The sequence below is a fragment of the Cupressus sempervirens genome, chromosome 2 (genome assembly GCF_028749045.1).
Source record: "Cupressus sempervirens isolate cs-2001-9-10 chromosome 2, ASM2874904v1, whole genome shotgun sequence".
Classification (NCBI taxonomy): domain Eukaryota; kingdom Viridiplantae; phylum Streptophyta; class Pinopsida; order Cupressales; family Cupressaceae; genus Cupressus; species Cupressus sempervirens.
Genome location: NC_143119.1, coordinates 721,628,552 through 721,651,305, shown reverse-complemented (window position 1 = coordinate 721,651,305; position 22,754 = coordinate 721,628,552). Strand labels below are relative to the sequence as shown.

The 22,754-nt window shown below is 39.5% G+C and overlaps 1 protein-coding gene across 2 annotated transcripts in view; it reads left to right on the top strand.

Annotated features, from left to right (window-relative positions):
* LOC149575414 (kinesin-like protein KIN-7E, chloroplastic) overlaps positions 1–22,754 on the top strand; it is a 139,271-nt gene that overhangs the window by 98,158 nt on the left and 18,359 nt on the right. For both annotated transcript variants that reach the window (XM_089815146.1, XM_089815147.1), the window contains exons 18-23: positions 6,019–6,159; positions 6,254–6,379; positions 7,012–7,062; positions 7,231–7,278; positions 7,389–7,655; positions 7,889–8,644. In XM_089815146.1, coding sequence (XP_089671272.1) covers positions 6,019–6,159; positions 6,254–6,379; positions 7,012–7,062; positions 7,231–7,278; positions 7,389–7,655; positions 7,889–8,644 — 1,389 coding nt within the window. The remainder of the gene's footprint in view (positions 1–6,018; positions 6,160–6,253; positions 6,380–7,011; positions 7,063–7,230; positions 7,279–7,388; positions 7,656–7,888; positions 8,645–22,754) is intronic.

Genomic DNA, 22,754 nt, shown 5'->3' with positions numbered 1-22,754 from the left:
AAACTGGCATTGGCCGCCACTCTTTGCCGTCAATAATTGTATTCTTGATTCTAGAACCCTCACTCCGTATTGCTGAAGTTTTTGTTAAGCCCTTTTCGTGTGTAAACCGTATAATGTGTTTTCCTTGCTGTCGATACCTGTCTACGAAATCCGTGGTGCGGTGTAATGTTTTCTTTCTGCGCGGTCTGTTCATTGTGTATTGTACAGTGGACTCTTTCCTTTTGTTGGGTTCGTACGGTATGTTCTTTCCTTTAGCTTCAGCCGTAACCGCCTTTCCTTCTTTCGCTTCTCTATATTTGTTCGGACATTCATTTTCCTCTCCTTTATTACCTTCGTCGACCCTTAACATATTATAGCTCGAAAAGAGCTCGCAGTCCTCCATCTGCCAATGGATTAGGCCGTTCATCGAATTCAAGTGCTCATCGTTAGATCCTCCTTCCAGTCTCAATACTCCCTCTTCATCAAATTCCATTCTCTTCTTTCCCTCATTGTCACCTTCACCATCGCCTTTGGAATTTGACGACGCTGCCTCCTCACCTACCATCTATGTGTGCAGGTTGATTGTAAATCTCTGACCTCTGCCTTGCATGGATAGGGTATTCCACTTCCAATCATGCTTCACCTTTGCCTGCACCAGCCAACCTTGTCCGAGGATGGCGTCATACGGAGTAACCACGAAATCTAATAAGAATGGTTGCGTTTCAATGGTTACAGGCTGCAACATCAGTGTCCCTAAAAGCTTAATCCCGTGTTGATCTGCAGTGAGTAATTAAAACGTAGGTGGGCACAATGTAGGTTGTCCCAACTTTCTCCATATATCCTCTGGTAGTACGTTTACTCAAGACCGTCAATCGACGATTGTGTCCATGAGTACTGTTCCCAAGATACCCATTTCTACTACTGCCGGATGTCTACCCGTAGCGAGTGTCAGTAGCATTGGGTTTGTTGTAGTCGCTCTGCTACCATTCTTTCTTGTCTCTTTCGTTGCTTTTGGGAGTGGTGTCATGTTTAGTATCACCGTCCGCAACTGAGGCATTGTAAGGTCATTTAATTTTATAGGAACTTCTATTTGCATTACCTGCCTTTTCATGTTTTGTTTTGCCTGGTTCCTTTTCGAGCTGTTGGCAACGTCTTTTGTTTGTAGCTTTTCCATTTCCATTTGTTTTTCCAACTCTGTTCGTGCTTGCTGCAACCTCTTCTTTTCTTCCTCTGCATCTAGGTATATTGCCTTCTTTGCCCGTTCGCGAGTGATGGCTAGTACCCTCTCATCACATGTTTTAATGCTTAATAGGTTCACCCCCTACTTCGGGCATTTCGAATCCTCGTGGTCTCCCGGACCACACCATCTACATAACAACTGTGGCGTTTCCTTTGTGGTACTGTCTCTAGCGAGGTGCCCCCAGAGGTTGCACTCACGACACTGTATCATCGGCTGTCCACTCGAGTTGTATTGTATCCGACTTCGGCCTCTATTGTCATTGTTATTATTATTACCACCTTGTCTGCGCCGGTTATTGTTTATAACTTCCCGAGGTTGCGTCATTGTTTTTCTTCATTCTTGCTCCTGCAGTGGACACTTCCTGTGTCAGTAACAGTTGCTGGTGTCCCTTTGTCTTCATATTGATTGGGCATTCCTTTGTGGAATGTCCCGTAATCTGGCAGATATCGCAAAATTATTCTTTCAGGTAGGAGCCCTTTGTGTGGCCCTCCTCCTTACTGTCCGTACACCACAATTCTCCCTTCACCGAATCAGGATTCTTTTTTAGATTTTTAAATTCCTTCATCATCCGTAACATATCTTTCTGCAAAGCTCAAACTTTCTTACTTGATTCTTCGTCGCTGCTGCTACTTTCGGAAGATGAATTGTCTGGGTCCGATAATTTGTGCCTCTTCTTTTTGCTTGTCTTCTGCTCACTCTCTAGATCCATCAGCCAATTATATGCATTTGTGCATGATGCTGGAGGTACAATCTTAATTTTTTTCTTTAGTGCCGGACGTAGCCCTTCAACAAACCATCGATTCTTTAATCCATGGGAGAAAAAAGCTATAGCAAGTAAAGGTGAGTCATTACTTGGAAGCCAAGGCATAGTAACATTTAGGAATCATTGCATAACAGGTAAAAGCTATCTAAATTGGGTTTGAAGTGAGCAACTTAGAAAGGGGTCAACTCTTGGATGGGTGGTAATCTTTGTCGATGAATCCCACAAGCAATTCGTGCGTATAGGAGGCAAGAACAAACTGTATGTACTTGTTATTGAAAAATTGTATTTCATGCATCTTGAGATTTTGTGAAGAATCTAGACTTAGTATCTTGTTGTTCTTAAAAATCACAAGTATCTTGAATCTACACTGTCACGTGATCTTTTTATTGGTTAATAAGAAGCTGGTAGAAAAAGAAAAAATTTGGCCTAGGAAACTAGTTGCTAAATAGGGGTGGGTTATAATATATGTATAAGAACTTATAATTATAAAGAACTTAGAACACTAAATCAAGAACTAAGGATTATGTATAATACTGGCAAATTTTGACCACTCGGATGGAATCTCACTAGTAGCGTCACTTTCATGCATCTTGGCAATGCACTGAAAAAACCCAACCTTCATCTCATCAACCTAAAGTGGGGTGACTCTACTAGACCTAGGCATGTACCACTTCGGGTTCAATGCACAGGCAACCATGTGCAAAGGAGTGTTCATCTTCTCCCACCTACGGTGAATGATAGGATGAATGCATTCGACATGGAATGCTAGAGTGGGGTCCTGACACACAACCCTCATGTGCCCAAGCATGGAATCAATGCACTCATAAACTTCTCCAAGGTTAGGTGTATTCGTATCTCCATATCTAATTACCTGGAACATTGGAGTAATGATGGAGATTATGTATTTTGCATCAGTCCAAAATTGATTGCTCTTTGCTGTGTCCTTCAGCCTCTTCCCCTGCATTGTTTTGGACCCAGACCATCGATTCAATTGTTGTGTAATAACCATGAGTAGCAATGGCTCTTGCAACTTAATCATTCTCTCCTAGAGAATGTCATATGAGGTGTGTATCTGGTCTCAATTGGTTTCAGGAATTGCTTCTTTGCAAAGCCCCTGAAAAGTGCATGTGATGTATGGTGATTGGAGTTAAACATCTCCACCTCTCTTCCATCATTAACCACCCGTCTAATCCAGTCAATTTTTCCCATGTCTTTGAGTGCATTGTTTATTGCATGCACACAACACAAAGTCCATCAAATATGCCTATAGGCTGCATCAACAAACCTCCTTGCAGCTTTGCACACGTGTTAAATTTGTCACACCTTTGACCATGGCCAACCCTCCTCAATGGCATCCCTAAGCACATGAAACTGAAATCAGCATGTTTACAATGCATTGGACAATCAACTTCCCTCTTAAAGTATGGTACCTTAGTGCATGTGACCATAATGTTGATGAGTGGGTGATGACTAATGTTTGTCCACCCATCCATGATAATGCTGCAACCTGACTCAATCCAACATGCCTTCATCTGTTCCATCATGACCCTAACCTTGCCATAGGTCCTATCCAACATCACGGTCCTCAACTTGTGCTCACTTGGTGGCACAAATGATAGGCCTCCATCTTTTGCCACTACCATGGACATCACCTTCACAAAATAGGGAGATTGAGCCACATGTGTTGGGATGCCATTGGAAAAGAAGAAATCACCAATGACATCACCTAATTGCTCCCTTGTGCATGTTAAATGACTGAGCAATGGTGTTGCTACCACTAGGACTTGCACTCGCTTTCCTTTTCCCCTTGCTGCTATTCCCTACTAAATTGTGTGTAGATGAAGGAATGGATGATGTAGGTGACATAGCCCCTTCTCTCTAATGCAAGATATGTGAAGATGTATCTCTCTGCCCCTGTAACTACTGTATATTTTGTACTTGTTGCCTAGCAGCCAAAGATTCAGGCTTTGGGACTGCAGTATGATCAGGAATGTCCCATAGTTTGTTCACTTCTATTTTGTATTTCACATTCCTAGGATCTACCAAGAATTGGCATGAGCTCACACCATGCCCAACCCAAAAAAGGTGTGCATTAACTCTCCTTATGTTGCCGTACCATTCTATGTCACATATATTACACTTCAATTTCCTTGTGCCAGCACCTGCAGTTGTAGGGTGTGTAATTTTGATAGCAAATTGTTTAGAGGGGACTTTGGATCATAAGGACCCTTAGTAAACTGTGCCAAAATATCTGAAGGGCAATCAATAGAAGGCAACATAATGAGGCTTTGAATCAGATTGGGCATCTAGATCAGCCCCATGATCACTTCCCTTAGGCTCATATTCAGATGCACTTCCCTCATTAATTTCCATGTCTCGTACACTTCGATTGGATGCCCTTTGGAAAGTAGAAACTGCATTTCACAAAATGAAAATGATTGTGATACATTCCAGCCTAATTAATTATTTTTAATTTAGTTTTTTTACTATGTTCCTCGAGGACGCGTCCCCCCAAAAAAGCCAATGTTTCAAGGATGGGGACGTCCCCATATGGGGGACTTGCATCCGTCCCCGATGTTTTAACACACAAAAAATTAAAAAAAAGACCCTAATGTCACTTTTGCCATCCCCGTTTGCTGTCCCCCCCGTCCCCAAAATGGGCAAAAAAAATTGATGTACCGGAAACCTGTCCCGCTGTCCCCTCCCGTCCTCGTCCGGAAACTCGGGGGAACATAGTTTTTTTATAAAACCATTAAAATAAACTTGTTTCAGCCTACTTAAAAATTTAGAAATTTAAGAAATAGTAATTAAATACGTTTCTGCTTATTTTAATAACAAAAAAAAAAAAATCGTAGAACAATAATAAAATTAAAGAAACAATGACTTAAAACTATCTAGTATCAACAAGATTTAAGAATCAAGAATGAAACATTGAAAAATTAAATGCAAAGCTGAAAGTAATAAATTCTAGAATCTTAAACCAAAAAAAAGTTAAAAAATGTACCTTGAGCTTGATGAATCACTTGCAAAATCAAATCTTTTTGCTCCTCTTGATCTTGTAATCCCTTGCAAAATCACTCACTAAGCTCTTCCAAACTCCCGCAATCTCCTTTTCTCATTTTGTTCCTTTCTGCTTCAAAACAGTGAAATGCAAATGTGAAATGAAAATGAGGTGTATAAGACTTATTAGGGCTTGACAGAGACCTCATGGGACCCATACCCAATTATGGTTCCCATGTAAAAAACAGCAAGTAAAACATAATATTAAAAAACTTTAATATTTTTAGCTTTCTAACTTGGGCGTTAGACACACTCCATGTGTCCCCTAGGTGCACACACTGGTGTACGCATTGGGGTACCCGCGCACTCGGGATGAATCTGTGGCCTGACCGGGTGTGCCGAGTGGCCCAACGTTGTCCGGGTGGCAGCGGCAGAGTGCGGGTGTGCAATGTCTCTGTGCCTGCAACATACGCACCCCTAGTGCGTCTGGGTTTTACTTCTGGTGCACCCACCTGTGTTTAATTGGCTTGCTCACCTAGTTCACGACGAACAAAGAAGCCTTTGCCCCTGCCATATTATTAGTGCCCTCTTCTAATTTTTGAGCTCCTAGTGCCAAAATGTTCCTCTTCTCATCTCTAGTTACACTTTCAGCTCTAGATGGTCGTGGATTGTGTTTAGTGGTACCTTCAAAGTTAATTTTTATCCATCCTTCATCTGTCTTGACTCATTCTACAGTCTTCTGGAAAGACGGAGATGGACGAACTCATGAAAGCCAAATTTTTATCACTATTTACATTCAATGATGTGACAAATTTCATAGTAAGACAATTGAGCTTGCATTGAATAGGTTGTACCTTGAGACAATGGGGATATTAATGATTGTTAGTTTGTAATCTATGCTTATTCTGAAACAAAAGTTGGATTCTTCTACTAAATAATCCATTGGTAATTTGGTTGTAACCTCTGCATTTGCAAATTATTTGTTGCTAGAAGTCTGAAATAAACTTTAAAATTTCCCATTCCTATTTGGTTGCAGACGGGAACTACAATGGCGGATCAGATGGATCTTCTTAGGGAACAGGTGAAGATGTTGGCTGGGGAGGTTGCTCTCTGTACAAGTTCCCTTAAGCGCATTTCTGAGCAGGCTGCTGGCAATCCAGATGACGTACAACTTCAAGTAAATGGATACGATTTCTATGTGATTAAATTGTTTATTGGTAACTTTGCAATCTTACAAATCATTGGCTGATTCGCATTTGTTTGTTTAAAAGGTTCAAATGCAAAACATGAAGGATGAGATTCAGGAAAAGAAACGACAGATGCAGGTTCTTGAAAAGCGTATGCTAGGCTCTATTGAGTCTTCGCCAAACACTGCTAACATTTTTGAAATGTCACAGGTAACATATTCAATGCTGGACAAGATTGATTTTTAAATTGTTGATAAACTGCTTCTAATTTTAGTTTATGTAGCGAGGTTTGGCAATTGGGTCCCTACCCCTCACGATTAGGAGGGGTACTGCTTTCTGATACTCACCCAGCAGGGATACTGCTTGACTTTAAATTGTGCTACCTGTGCTCCTATGGATTGAACACCTCACCCATTTCCCACTGGCTTTCTTCTTTTAGAGAGAATCCAAATTCATTTTCTATATGCTTTGTAAATATAACTTGAACACTTATATCTCGTACTACATGGCAACTCCCTATTCGTCATTAGTCTTCTCTATTGCCTGTGGGCCTGCTGTACGCTACCACTAGTGCAGGAGCATTGCTTCACTACTGGTGCTATGATGTCCTTGGGGAGAATTAAATCTTTATCTACAACATGAGAACCAAGTGGTCCTACCAATTGACCAAACCCCATTTGAGAATTACTTCTTTACTTTAATTTTGCAATAAATTATACTTTGAAATTTCTGTGCTTGCTTGGCTGTTATTTGTTTGTCAGGTTAATATTGTGCTGAGATGCAATTTTTCTCCCAGAACATGGAACCATATCTACAACTAATCTGCTTGTTTACTTTTCCAGTGTATCTCAAAACTTACGGCTCAGTTGAATGAGAAAACTTTTGAGCTTGAGGTAATTTTAAATTTTGAGAATGTCAAAAGTATGAGTATTATTCTTTAGTGTAGTTGCATTTGATCTTAGTGAATTAGTTTGCTAGATGTAATTAATCTTTATTTTTTTTGGTTATTTTATGTGCCAACTTGTGGCTATCTCATTGCACAATTTGTATTTCATTTGTAGATCAAAACTGCAGATAACAGAGTACTTCAAGAGCAGCTACAAACAAGGGTTAGATCATTTCTTTTAGTTTGCTCCACTGCATGCATTTTTGTAAGTGAGATTACTTGACACTATATCGATTCTTATGTGATTAATAGTTTTTCCTAATCATGTTTCAGGTGTCTGAGTTGAATGAGATGCAAGAGACGGTTCTTTTGCTCCGACAGCAACTTGCTGCTGCAATGGAGAAGAAGTCTCTCGATGAATTAGAGTCTGCTACTGCTTACAACACAGGTGGTTGGCTTAATCCCTCCAACTTGTCTGGAGAGCTTAGGCATGTTGAAAACAGCTTAGATGCTGAAAGGTCAGATTTGACCAATCAATTGCAACGAGGATCTTCAACTATTGAAGGGGATATTTCATTGCAGTCACAAGTTCTAATGCAGGCAGGTTCTGATTGTATAATGCAACTGTATAGTCTTTTGATCTTCTAGAATGTGTTATTGCTGTCTCTTCAATATTTTTGTTCTATTACAAATTTACAAATTTTGTAATAAATATTCCTTGCTTCTGATTAAGATGGTACACTTTTTGTAATTGCCCATCTTATATAAAGAGAGAATATTTATTCTTTTTTATTTATTTATGGTCATTGACCCATCTGTTTTGTGCATGCCAGGCTGCTGAGATTGAGAACCTAAAACAAGATAAAGTTCGTTTGGTTGAAGAAAAAGATGGACTTGAAGTTCACAGCCAGAAGTTGGCTGAAGAATCAGCTTATGCTAAAGAACTGGCCTCAGCTGCAGCAGTGGAACTAAAAGCTTTAGCAGAGGAAGTAACAAAGTTGTCATACCAGAATGCTAAATTAACATCTGATTTAGAAGCGGCACAAGAGTCAACCTTTCGAAGAGCTTCCAATGGCTCTAAGTATGGTCAAAATGATGAAACCCTAGACATGCACACAGGTGGCAGGAGAGAAGGACACACGAGAAAATATGATCAAGGTACAGTTTTGAGTGATATTAGGAGGGACCTAATAGCTTCTCGTGAAAGGGAAGCAGCTTTGGAAGCTGCATTGATAGAGAAGGAACAAAAGGAAACAGAGCTTCAAAAAAAAATTGAGGAAGCAAAACAAAGAGAAGCAGACCTAGAAAATGACCTTGCAAACATGTGGGTGGTTGTTGCTAAACTGAAGAAAGGTCGAGAGATTCCCGATGAAGCTACTTTGGGATTGAATGCAGGTGAAGGCATCACACCTAGAAGTATTGGAAATGACAACATTGTGGCCAATTCTGTTGAGAGAAGCAACAATTATGACGATAAAAGGCTGGATCAAACCATGGAGGATAGTATTACTGCAGAAGAGCTAAAACAATCTCTTGATAATGAGAGGCAAAAACGTGTGGAGCTGGAATCTCTAATATCTCAGCTTAAGGTAAATTGTTAGAAACTATCATTTCAATTTACGCACATTTATAAACTTATAGTAGAATACATATAGAATTCAGAATGACTTTGTTGATTTGGTTCAAATCTTCAGGTCTGGATATTATTGTGTTATTCTGATATTGTGTTAGTGCTAGGAAAGAAAATTAGTCTTTGTTATTTGAAAATTCTTTTCCTATATAATTTGTTTAAAAAATGGCTAATCAATATCTTGTCTAAAGCTTAGTTTTTATTATATGTAAAAGTTTTTATCTATTTTATGTCTGATGTTTGAATTCACTAGGTCTTTATAAATAAAATCTAGACCATTGTTGTAGGATTTGGACTTGGCAATTACTTGGTAAGTGCATAAATTTTTAAAAAAAAATTGGGCTGTGTATGCATGGAACCCATCAATGATGGCTTGCCAACTTTGTTTTTTGCCTCCTGATATGCTGCTTTCTTATTCAGTTGTCCCCCTCATTAAATTGTTCGCGCTAAATCACTGATGGAGTGTTAAATCGCTTGTTTGGCTGATTTTTTCTGTTGTAGAACAAAAAAGAGATTTGATAGCAGTGTAGGATAGATTTTCCTGAAAAATGTTTAGTTTTTATGGGATAACTTGTTGCAAGTTGTTGAAAACTATGGTCAGATTTTGGACAAGTTATTTGTCAACCATTTTGGCTTGCAAATTCTCGAGATTGTATGATAAGTGTTAGGATTAGCTTTTGACTTCAGGCAGAATATCAGCTTGAAATAAAGTAACTTTTCATGCAAACCTGCTCAAATGTAGGGGGGTACATGACTCTCATGTGATACTTTAGACATTTTCTTCACATCTCAGTGTTAGATAAAACATTAAAACATTCCAAACTTTCCACAACACTGCCACTGCTGTAGTCCACATGGCATACATACTTCATTTACTGTTCACTATTTGGTGTTGGACTTGTTCAGGCTTTGGGCAGTTGAACAGAGATTTTCCACATACCATCCTCAAGCGAATAGATTAGTGCTAGGCTTAGTTTAGTTGTTATCTAAATAAAAATAGTTTACAAGCAGGGATCAGAGATCACATTCACATAATCAGAATAAAACTAAACACAATAGATTAGTGCTAGGCTTAGTTTAGTTGTTGCTTGTAAATTATCTCTTATTGCTCCCATTGGGAAGAGGGAACAGCATGGATGATGAATCTGTTTATGTCTTCTATGATTTAACCACGTTTCCTACACATGCGAAAGAAACCTTGAACTGACAACTTTTTTGTGCAATTCTAGTGGTATGATTTTTCAATTGGGTATCAAACTTCAATTAATTTTGAATTACCAGTCTCTTGAGATTATTGGCTGTTTCCATACAGTAATAAATGTCCAACCATTCAGAGTATGAAGCAACCTAGATACCGATTTTCTTTGTTGCTGTGTCTTTTTCCAATTAAAATATATTTCCAAGTCTTTTTCCCCTACAAATTTAGTCAGAAATTACAGATTTTTAATGCACACTATGTTAATACAAGGATTAAATGTATGATTGCCTATTAATCGATTTCAAGGATTTAATGTTGATTTATATCTGAATCATGTTATTATAATATTTAAACAGGGCTTAGTGTGGTGTTTTTTTTAAGACCTTCTCATATTCACTTATCATGTGTAATCTTAGTTGAAACCTGAGTTAGAAACGAAATTTTCAATTATTACCTATGATAACTATTGTGTATTGTATGTCATTATTGACTGACACTCCTGGGTCATTATCAGACTTAGTTTTTGTAATTTTCCTAGTCTGGTTCTATGGGATCTGGGACTGATTTCATCAAATTCAATTGTAGGAGACTTCCCCACTGATCTGATCAATATCCCTTGTATATTTAATAATCTCCTATTTGATGATCCAAATGCTGGTCTTCAATGTCCTTATACATATATTAACACCAAATGGTTGAATCGTTGAGAAACATATTGTAATGTATCCGGTTAAAATAACACAAGAAGGCAACAAGAGATAGTTTACAAGCAGGGGTCAGAGATCACATTCACATAATCAGAATAAAACTAAACACAATTTAAAGGGTACTCTCACAGTATGTATATGTATGTTTTGGGAAGCACAGATGATATTCAATTCAGTATGATTTCAGAATAATATAATTCTGCTAATGTTGGTCTAAAGCTATTTCTGGATATGATCGTCTCTCACTATTTGTTGTGCAATCTGCAATCAAGTACCAATGAGCTGATTGGTATATAGTTTCTTGTCAATTCCCAAGTTCGGTGGCATGTGCAATGAGTGGGTTGAGAAGATAGTAAAAATGTTTCCTGTTCTTGCTGCCATCTGTTATAACTGATCTGCTCTATATGCCTAGAAAAATAATGATTCTGCAATGGCTCATAACATTCTGATCGTAAATGTATTGCAGCCTCTGTAGATTCCCGGATGGCAATACTGAAAATATATGGTATTGTAAATATCACTTCTGCAATCAGGCTGACTCTCCAAATTCATGGTGAATGGTATGCCTGTGATCTACAAATGTTGATTGAGAGATCACAAACCAATATAGCAGCAATCTGTGATTGCAACAAAGAAGGTGCAATGGGGGTTGGGTTTGAATGTTTCAAGTATGATGGAAGGTGATGTGAACAGATAGAGCCTGACTGTGATGATGAGTGACCTGATTGGTATAAGGCGTTGAAGTCTTTTGTCTATTTTGGATGATGTGAATGCGGTTTGTGTGTAGGCAGAAATGGAAGATCACAGGAGAGCGTAATTTGATGCTTGTGGTCATGGTTGATTTTCCAAGGTGCACTGGGTCTCAATGATTGGCATTGTTGTCTGATGTCTTTTCCTAGCATGTGTTGCCTTAGTGTTGTTTTGTAATATGATTGGAGTTTTAAAGGATATTGCAAGCATATAGAAATTGTGTGATTCCCCTGTTATTTGCAGTGATCCATTTGTATTCTCTTTTATTTGATAATATTCAGTCTGTACTTTTCCATGGCTTCTAGTTCTATACTTGCATTTTTTTTAATGTAGTCTTTTTCTGTTCCCCTCCCTTAGACTTCCCTTCAATCAAACAATTTATATCTGTGCTATCAACGAGTTGTGTCTTTTACCAATGACATTGTGTCCTCTCGCACTAATATATTGTATCATTAATTATGCATTATATTATTATATATTTTTTTGGTCGGTAATAAGATACTTTATTAATAAACTAAAAGATTTAATAGAGAGGCCATATAAAACATAACCACCAAAAAACTTGCCCCTAACACGTATACTTCATTTACAATCTTCATTACTAAGCAAAGTTACTCCTCCTATCCTTAATATATGAGGATCTTACAAAAACAAATTAGGATTTCAAATTTACTACCACTGTGATCCGACATCATTAGCCAAACCCTCGTTTCGCCCTGAAAAAGAACAAACTGCATTATCCCTGCTGATTTCGGGGAATTAGTTTCGCCTTGTTCGTGCCGCCATTAATCTTTCCTAACACTAGGGTGTTATCTTTTGCATGTTACTTGCCTTGTTCCTTTCACAAAAACTCCTTAGCTTATTAGAGGTCGCTCATGGCTGTCGACTCGTGCTTCAATTCCTCTGTCAATTATGCCCGCTAATTTTCTTCATCCATTGTTTTCTTTACCGAAAACTTCACACATTAAAATTTGATGTTGTCCACCTTGGAAATCTGTAAGCCAATTTCCAATGAAGCAAAAAGCAAAATTTCAGTCACTTTTTCTTCCCCCTTTACACCCTCACTAGAAAGACCACCTTCACCACTATTCGTCTTTTTTGGTAACCTGCAGTGCGACAACGTCGAGAATGAGAAACATGAAATCCTTTGACCCTCCTTGCCCTCTCCTAGAACGAGTGGATTTCCTCCACCAACTTGAGCCACTCTACCCCAATTTTTCCCTTGTAAGCTTCCCTATTTACATTATTTGGCCACTAGAGGAGACCAAATTTCCCTCTGCTTCAATATCAAACCATTCTCTGTAATTGAAACCCATCCCTGACCATTCCCACTCTAACAAAGAGTCCACACTTGCAATCAAGTCTTTTGGAAACAATGATGTCAATACCCACTTGACCTCCTCCACATTAATTTTCCAGTGATGGGTCGAACTTTGAAACAACTCCCCTACAATTCCCTTCACTACCTCCATCACGTCTGGTGCTGGGCAAAGAAGAACCAGGCGAAGGCAATGGTTTTAGACAGGGCCATAAAGCGTTTTTTGCTGTTGAGCCATTTGAAATGTAAAGGTAGCCTTCATTTCTTACTCTCTATTGCTATCCTTACCTGTTGCTTTCAGAAAGGTTATGCACTTTATGATTAACACCTTTACCCCTATCATTTTTTATAACAAAAACGCCTACCAACTTGCTCAGAACACAGACTTTGATTTGACACCTCAATCTATCACACTTCACCTCTCCGTCCTTTAAAGTTAAAACATCACTTTTCATAATGAGAACACTCATTACATATTTCCTATTTCTCCTCATCATTTCACAAGTTTGACATTTCACCTCAGTCGTCACCCTTCATTTAATTTATATTTGCACCACTTTCCTTGCAATGACACTTAAAGGACATATTACCTTTTAGATAAATCAACTAAACAACTTTTGTCAATCAAAACGACCTTTTCCTACCTCCAAAGAATTTGCCGCTTATTTTGAAAGTTGATCCGCTTCTCCATTTGACTCTTTGAAAACATGACATATTTTGAAATCTTCCAAAGATTCCAGTACCTTATTTACAACAATATATTTTTTTCTAGATGCCATGCATAGATGTGATTTCTTCTAATTGCCTCCACTACTACTAATGAATCCCCTTCCACAATCACTTTAGAACCTCCCAATTTCTTTGCACACTGAATTGCTAATAAAGCTGTTTGGAACTTCGTTTCATTATTGGTCCCATCTAGTAGGAATTGCCCTTGTAATGTTTCGACCCACGCAACTACTCTTATCAATCTCTTTGTTGAAATGGTGATTAGGTGACAGAACCCGCACATGATTTTGGAGGGCAATGTGGTAAGATTGGAGTGATGTACGGATGGCAATTTGAGGCCGTACGGTATGTGTGAAAGTACGGTGTGTTGGAGTGGTGAGGCGGCCGTACACTATGGTTGTGAAGGCCATACGGTGTATGTACGGTGGACAAAGGAGATCATTTGGTGGATAGGCCGTATAGGGAAGAGGCACAAGAGTTGTACAGTAGAGGGATGAGAGGCACACTGGTCGTATGATGGTCACTGGGAGATGGAGGGGTGGTGTACGGAGTCAAAGCCTGGTAGGCCGTATGGTAAGCTGTACGATGAGGAGATGGAGGGTGCAAGGGAGGTACGGGGGTTTGATGAATGGCAGGTGGAAGAATGAAGGTTGTATGGGCAGTGAGGGGGCTGTACAGAAAATGCCTAGATACCACACGTATAGGTGTTTGAGCCACAACAATGAATGCAAACTTGTTCATACTAAACACAAGTAGTTTAGACCCAATAATAGAAACTCGAATATAAATAATTCCTTCAAGAAATATATATGCCGAAAAATGATGCTTCAATTTGCTAGATCCGAGTGAAGTATTACAGGCGACGAAATAGGGTGAGGGTTGAATCCCACCGAAACCAAAAAGACCAGATAGGGAGGATCTTTCACTTCCCAAATGGTAATCAATAGAGAATCCCAAGAAGAATTCGCAGTACAGAGAAAATAATCGAAATTGCATACCTAAAGATTGCCTACAAGTTGTGCTTAAATACCCGTCGGGAAACTTTCTGAGGGTGTACAAAGATAGCCGACGGCGAGATAAAGTACGGAAACAAAATAAAAATGGGTCCAAGATATATTAAATTAATTGGCCCATTAAAAATAGTTTGATAAATGATTTATTTTATAATGGGAATATTACAGTCCTCCCGTCCCAAATTTTGCTTGTCCTCAAGCAAATGCAATGCCGGGTGTTGGAGAATGCGCTCGCCTTCCCACGTCGTGCCGTCCAATGGAAAGTCTTTCCAATGCACCAAATATTCCTTCACCATGGGGTTCCATAGAGTCTTCTCACACACCTTTATGATCTCGGTTGGTTCCAATATGAGCTTTCCTTCTTCATTGAGTGGTGGAAGGTCTGTGTTTACCGTGACGTTTTGCCCTATGGCCTTCTTCAGGAATGAGACATGAAAGACGTTATGAATACGGCTTCCCTCTGGAAGTTCCAGTTTGTAAGCGACTTCACCAATGCATCGGACTACGCGATAGGGGCCATAAAATCGTGGCTTCAATTTTTCTTTTGCCTTTTCCTTCAATGAGGACTGTCGATATGGCTAGAGCCTAAGATAAACCAAGTCTCCTACTTCAAAACTCCTCTCCATTCGGTGTCTGTTGACATACATCTTTTGTTGATTTTGTGCTCGTTGTAAGTTTTCATTCAAGTATCGTAGGATGTCTTGTCCCTCCTGAAGCCAGTCCCTCGCCCTTGGTGCATGACTGTCTCTTAGCACTATGTCGATGAAGAAGAGGGGTTCGTACCCGTACAAAGCTTTGAATGGTGCCATCCTGATGGACATGTGATACGTGGTATTGTAACAATATTCTCCTAAATTTATCCACTTGACCCACGCTCGTTGTTGTGCCGAAACATAGTTTCGAAGGTAACCTTCGAGCCACTTGTTCACAATCTCCGTTTGTCCGTTAGTCTGAGGGTGGTAATTGGTACTTGGTGACAATTCTGTCCCTACTAGTCGAAACAGTTTTGTCCAGAAGATATTGATGAATCGCCCATCCCGATCACTGACAATGTTTCAGGGTAACCCATGCAGACGAAAGACTTATTTGAAAAATAGATCGGCAACTTGTGTAGCCTGAAAATCTGAGGGGATGGCAAAGAAATGTGTGTACTTTGTCAAACTGTCAACCACCACGAAAATACAATCCTTTCCGTTCACCTTGGGAAGCCTTGTTATGAAATCCATCGAGATACTTTTCCACTTATGTTTTGGAATTGGCAAAGGTTGTAGTAACCCGATAGGTAGAGTATGTTTGGATTTATTCTGCTTGTAGATCACATATTCTCTTACATATTGCGACACATCCCTTTTGAGTCCTTTTCATTAAAACCTCTCCCTATAAGTTTTGAGGAAACTCGGGTGACCTGCCCAGGGTGAGTCGTGTACTTCCTTCAAGATTTTTTGCTTCAATTTGGATTCCGACACTAAAAATATCCAATTCTTATAGGAGATGATGTCATCCAACACTCTGTACCAATCATCCTAGGTGTTGCCATCCATTAGCTCACAGGCAAATGTGTTTTTGGAATATTCTACCAACAGATGTGCCTTCCAATCAGCTGAAATCTGGTTTAGTGAGCAGATGGTGGGTTTCCTGGACAAAGGCATTTGCAACCACATTGTTCTTCCCTTTCACATATTCAATATCAAAATCAAAAGCCTGAACCTTGTTTACCCATTTTTGTTGCCTCTCGTTCAAATCTCGTTGCTCCAGAAAATATCTCAAACTGTTGTGATTTATATAGATGACAAACTTGGCACCCACCAAATACTGCCAAAACTTGGTTAGTGCATGTACGATGGCCAACATTAGTTTTTCGTAGATAGAATATAAGTGTTCCGTTTGTGTAAGCTTCCTGCTCTCATAAGCTATGGGGTATCAATCTTGCATTAGTACCGTGCTAGTGCCTTCTCTAGATGTGTCGCACTCTAGAATGAATGGTCGAGTGAAATCAGGTAATGCAAGTATGGGACAAGTGCTCATTGCCTTCTTCAGTTTATCAAAAGTGAGTTGTACCTTTTCGATCCACTAGAAAGACCCCTTGTCAGATCCGTTAAGGGTGCACTGAGCTGAGAGAATTCTTTAACGAACCTTCGGTAATAACTGCATAGTTCAAAAAACCCTCGCAAATCCGTGAGTGATTTTGGGGGAGGCCAATCACGGATGGCCTGAATCTTTTCCTGATGAATTTGAACTCCGTATTTATTGACAATATGCCCCAGGTACAATATTTTTGTCATATTGAATTCACTCTTGGACTGCTTGGTAAACAAAGACTGCTCCTCCATGATCCTTAGGTCTTCATCCAGATGCTTCAAGTGCTCCCCCCATGTCTTGCTATAAATAAGATCATCAAAAAATACCAATAAGTACTTACACAATTGTTTGTTGAAGATGCAAAGCATGCATGATTGGAATGTAGTAGGTGCATTTGTCAATCCGAACGGCATGACCAAGAATTCATAATGCCCATAGTGACAACAAAAGGTCGTCTTTTCTATGTCTTCCTCCCTCATGTGGATCTGATAGTATCCGAAACGAAGATTTATTTTTGAAAAATAGATTGTGCCATGTAATTCATCCAACAACTCATCTATCCTTGGAATGGGATATCTATTCTTTATTGTTTTTTGTTCAACACACGGCAGCCCACACACATGCGCATCGTCCTGTCCTTCTTCTTGACCAAAACTACTGATGATGCGAAGGGGCTAGAACTGGGACGGATCCATCCTTTCTTCAGCAGTTCTTGAATACTGTTTTCAATCTCATCTTTGAATTTTTTGGGATGACGATAGGGTGTGGTTATGACTAGCTTGGCTCCAGCTTCCAACTCAATAGTATGCTCAAATCCTTGATGAGGCAGTATGTCAGGAGGAATTCCAATGAAAACTTTATCATGTTTACTCAAAAAATCTTGGAGATCATCATCTTGGGGAGGTGTCCATTGTCCTTTTATAGGTTCCGCCAAGATAAAACAATGTATAGCCCACGCAATGTCATCACGCCGAAAAATTGCTTCCATCCGATTTGCAGAAATTTCCTTTGGACCCTCGTTTGCCATTCCGTGAAGAACAACCTTCTTTCCATCAACAACAAAAGTAAAGTCCATCTGTTTGAAACTCTGAGTGTATTCATCAAGTGTCTCCATCCACTGTATTCCTAGAATAACCTCCATATCATCAAGGTCCACCATGAAGAAATCCTCGGTCACCGTGTGATTTGCCATTGTGATACTTAGATGTGGAACAAGTGTGCAAGGTAGGAGAGTCCCTCTAGCAACCTTGACTTGAAATCTTGCGTGCATCTCCGTAGGTAGACCTCTTCCTTTCACCAAAGAGGAGTTTATGAAGTTTAGCGTAGCTTTGCTATTGAGCATCAGAATAACCCTTTGTCCTTGAAGGGTTCCTTGTACTCGAAACACTGTGCACCTCAGGCTATTGGCTAGGGCGATAGTTCCTCTGCGTCGTACTAATGCTGCAATCCTTCCTGTACAGTTCAAACTATGTTGGTGTTGTCGTGATGTTGGTTGTTTTTGGCGAGTGTTTTTTCCTATTCATCCTCATCATCAGATGCAACCTCAATGTAGTGTATTTTTCCTTTTTCGAGGCATCTGTGGTCAGGTTCCCAAGCTCCCTTGCAGTTGAAACATAATTTCTTCCTTCGAAGTTCTTGTCTGGTAGCTTCGTCTAGTGACGACTTCCTTGGTGGAGGTTTATTATCTTTGTCCGTTAGAAATGCCGGCGGTTTGGGGTTGTGAGTAACTTTGAGAGGATGACGTCGATGATGATGCCATGCTCCGTGCCTTCTTAATAGCTTCCGACAGGATGGCAGGATTGAACCCTTTTACCCAACCTTTCAGTGGTTCTGTCAATCCATCCATGAAGAGCACTATCTGTCTTCTTTCATAAATGGCCGTGACCAAAACAAAGAGTTTTTGAAATTCCGCAATGTATTGGTTGACTGATCCAATTTGCCTCAGCTGTGCCAAATTTTTGAAATTAAGTTTCAGATCTTTACTATCAAATCGAACTATAAAACTCTTAGTGAATTCTGCATAAGTATTTATTTGATCATGCCCTAGTGTGATGGTGCCGTGATGCCACCATTCATGCGCAACTCCCTCCAAGTGCAGTGTTGCAAATTTGATTGCTTCTTCTTCTGGCATAGGATTCAGTTGGAAGTAAGTATCAACCTTCATTACCCACGTTTGCGCAAATATGGATCCGGATCCATCAAATGGAGACATATTTACTTTACTCAACTTTCTTCTGAGATCATCATTAAAATATCCTTGGTTTCCACCTCCCGAATATCTCATTCTCAGATCCGTGTAATCTTTGTAGGATATATCTTCCTTAAAATTAGCATTCTTCCAATCTTCTCTCAGTTATTCTTGCATTTCTTCAAAGGTTGGTTGTTTCCCTCTGTGTGGTGCCTCCGTCCGTGGGGGAAAAAAATGGCATGGAAGGTTGAGAGCGTGCTGGATGAGGGTTTGATTTACCTGACATCAAGTCTGCGTTGTGACCATTTTGTTCTCTGGATATTTTATTGTCTGCCAACTTCTTGAGAGTGTCTTCCATGAGTCGCTGAGTATCAGTGATCTGTGCCTGATTCCTGGCAAGTTCTCTTAGTAGTGCCACGTGTTCGACAGCTGTAGGTTTCGGTTTGGCAACCATTATATCAATGGAATGGGTTCTTTGTCTCTTCTGGCTATAAACTCTCATTCACTGTTCACAGGCTGGTAGGATCGAAGTGTTTTGATACCACTGTAATGTTCCGACCCACGTAACTATTCTTATCAATTTTTTTGTTGAAATAGTGATCAGGTGATAGAACCCGTACATGATTTTGGAGGGCAATGTGGTAAGATTGGAGTGATGTATGGATGCCAACTGGAGGCTGTACGATATCTGTGTGAACATACGGTGTGCTGGATGGTGAGGCGGCCGTACACTATGGTTGTGAAGGTCGTACGATGGACAAAGGAGATCGTACGGTGGACAAGCCATATAGGGAAGAGGCACAAGAGCTGTATGGTGGAGGGAGGAGAGGCACAGTGGCCGTATGGTGGTCACTAGGAGATGAAGGCCATATGGGTAATGAGGGGGCTGTACGAAAATGCTCGGATACCACACAGTTAGGTGTTTGAGCCACAACAATGAATGCAAACTCGTTCATGCAAAACAAAAGTAGATTAGACACAATAATAGAAACTCAGATACAAATAATTCCTTCAAGAAATATATATGCTGAAAGATAATGCTCCGATTTGCCAGATTTGAGCGAAGTATTACAGGGGACAGAATAGGTGAGGGTTGAATCCCACCGAAACCGAAAAGACCAAATAGGGAAGATCTTTCACTTCTGAAATGGCAATCAACAGAGAATCCCAACAGGAATTCGCAGTATAGAGAAAATAATTCAAACCTAAAGACTACCTACAAGCTGTGCTTAAATACCTTTTGGGAAACTTTCAGAGGGTGTACAAAGATAGCTGACGGCGACACAAACGATGGAGACAAAATAAAAATGGGTTCGAGATATATTAAATCAATCGGCCCATTAACAATAGTTTGATAAATAATTTATTTTATAATGGGATCATTACAACCCCATAGGCAAGAGTTTCCCCATTCTGATCCTGAACTATAAAACCAGCCCCTGATCTACTAGGATTTCCCAACACAACCCCATCGAAGTTAGCCTTAATCCATCCCTCCTCTAGTGCTGTCCACACTGACGTTATTATCTGTTCTTCTTTAGATTTATCATTTCTTAAAACTCTAGCTTGTCTAATTTTGATCCTTGCCCATTCTTTTTGAATAGCTCTATCATATTTAGTAAAGACACATTTCCTCTGTTCCTTTCTAAACACAACAACACTTACACTTCTTCTATGGAATGGTCAATCCTTCTCAAGAGTTTTTCCACTGGTTCCGAAATCTCTTGAAAAATTCTCCAAGTTCTCTCCTTCCACACTATTCAAATTACAAAAATGGACTGACCATCCACACACTTTCAAGCATGTTTCTCTCTCTCACCCGTGGCCATGATGAGAAGAAATCCATTAGAGAATTTCTCTAGGGCCCCTTCCAACCCATCTTAACTTGCACTTGTCTCCAACATTCCATTGCTACTTCACAATGTAAAAGCATATGATCTACTGATTCTTCCTCCCTTAAACACGTCACACATTGCGATAGGTCCTGAAAACCTAATCTCTTCCTTCTTTCCTTGTCAGAATATGACGTTGAACTGCTAACCATGAAAATGTTCTTGCTTTTGGCAAAATCTCCTTATTCCAGCATAAGTCTCCAGCTCCAAAACCAACTTCCATCCTTTGTGATAATAAGTCATAACGTAACTTAACAGAATACTCGCCTGAAGATGAAGCACACCATCTAATATTGCCATTTCTTTTTATCAAGAAGACTTTTCTCTTAGAGAACACACCGTTTAAATATTGTTGTTATTGAAGGGATAGACCATCCACCGTCCAATCCTTCCAAACCCAAATTTTACCCAACAAACCTTTTGACTCTATCATATAGTCTCTGATGTTACAACCCCATAAATCAAACAAACTTTGTTTTTGCTCTCTATCCTAACACTCCTCATCAAGAACCTCATAGCCATTCCAAGAATCCTCCCAAAAGTTTGCTTGATGCCCATCACCAACCTTCCATGAAATGTGATCAATGATAACATGTCAACAGGAGATAATGAAGTTGCATATAGCCGAACCTCCTAAAGGATTTTGAATTGTCAGTATCCTTGTCCCATCATTAGAATCTAGATATTTGACTCTTACATATTTCGTCCATAAGTGTTATGAATCTGTAACCATTTGCCACACCAATTTTGCACCTAAAGCCACATTCATTAGATTCCCGTCTCTCAAGGTTGCTCCTCCAAAGGTTTTTGGTCGACAAATCTTATCCCATCTCAACAAAGTGATTTTATCACTTTCCCCTATTCCACTCCAAAAAAAACTTCGCATTTGTTTTTCTACATTGCTAATCACCTTCTTTGGAATATTAAGACACATACATTGAAAAAATGGGGACAATAGAGACCATCGATTTTAACATCAAAATCCTCCATGCCGAGGATAGCCACCTTCCTTTCCATCCCTCCATCTTCTTAAAGCACTTCTCTACTAAACATTTCCAAACCTCCCCTTTATTTCTTCCTTGAAACAATGGGATCCCTAGATATCTACTTGGGAGCAAACCCTGCTTGATGTTTGAAATTTCTTAAAGACAATTTTTAACTTACAGGGGTGTCAAAGATCTCAGATTTTTGCCAATTAATGAAATGTCGAGATACTTTCCCTTAAAGCTCTAACTTCTTCTTCATCAGTTTGGCTTCAATCTCTGAAGCATCCCCAGCTAGGAATGTATCATCTACAAGCTAAAGGTGTGAGACAACATCCACTCTAATTGCTACCTTAACTCCTTTCCAATGCTTGTCATCTCTTTTAACCCCAATCAGCCTTCCCAACACCTCAACTAAAATGATAAAAAGAAAGGGAGATAATTGGTCTCCTTGTCTAATACCTTTCTCCATTTCAAAAAATCCTTGGGGACTTTCATTAATAAGAACAGAGAACCAGCTAGGAATGTATCATCTACAAACTGAAGGTGTGACACAACATCCACCCCAGTTGCTAACTTAACTCCTTTCTAATGCCAGTCATCTCTTTTAATCCCAATCAACCTTCCCAACACCTTAGCTAAAATGATAAAAAGAAAGGGGGATAATGGGTCTCCTTGTCTAATACCTTTCCATTTCAAAAAATCCTTGCGGACTTCCATTAATAAGAACAGAGAACCTCGCTGAACCAATACAACCATTGACCCAACTACTCCATCTTGAATTAAAACCAAATTTTGCCAAGACTCTCAATAGAAAATCCCTATTAACTTCACCGTAGGCTCTCCTTATGTTTAACTTTACCATCATTTTACTAAGATTTTTGACTCTAATAGAGCAAATCATTTCACGAGCTATTATAACACGTTAAAAAATGGATCTTCTTGGAGCAAATCCACTTTGTTCCTTAGATATCATAGCGTTTAACACCTTCTTAAGTCTATTTGCTATGAAGGTGTTGTTTAAGTCTTTCAACATCAACCTCCCTTGCCTAGATTCCTCAACTACTTCCCAAACCTCATTCTCCAAATAGTCGCAGAAAAACCTGAAAAACCATCGGGCCCAAGACTTTTGTCCTTTCCTAACCCCTATAAAGCACACTTCACTTCTTCCTTTGTCACTTTTGCAAACAACATCCTATGCTGTTCTTTTGT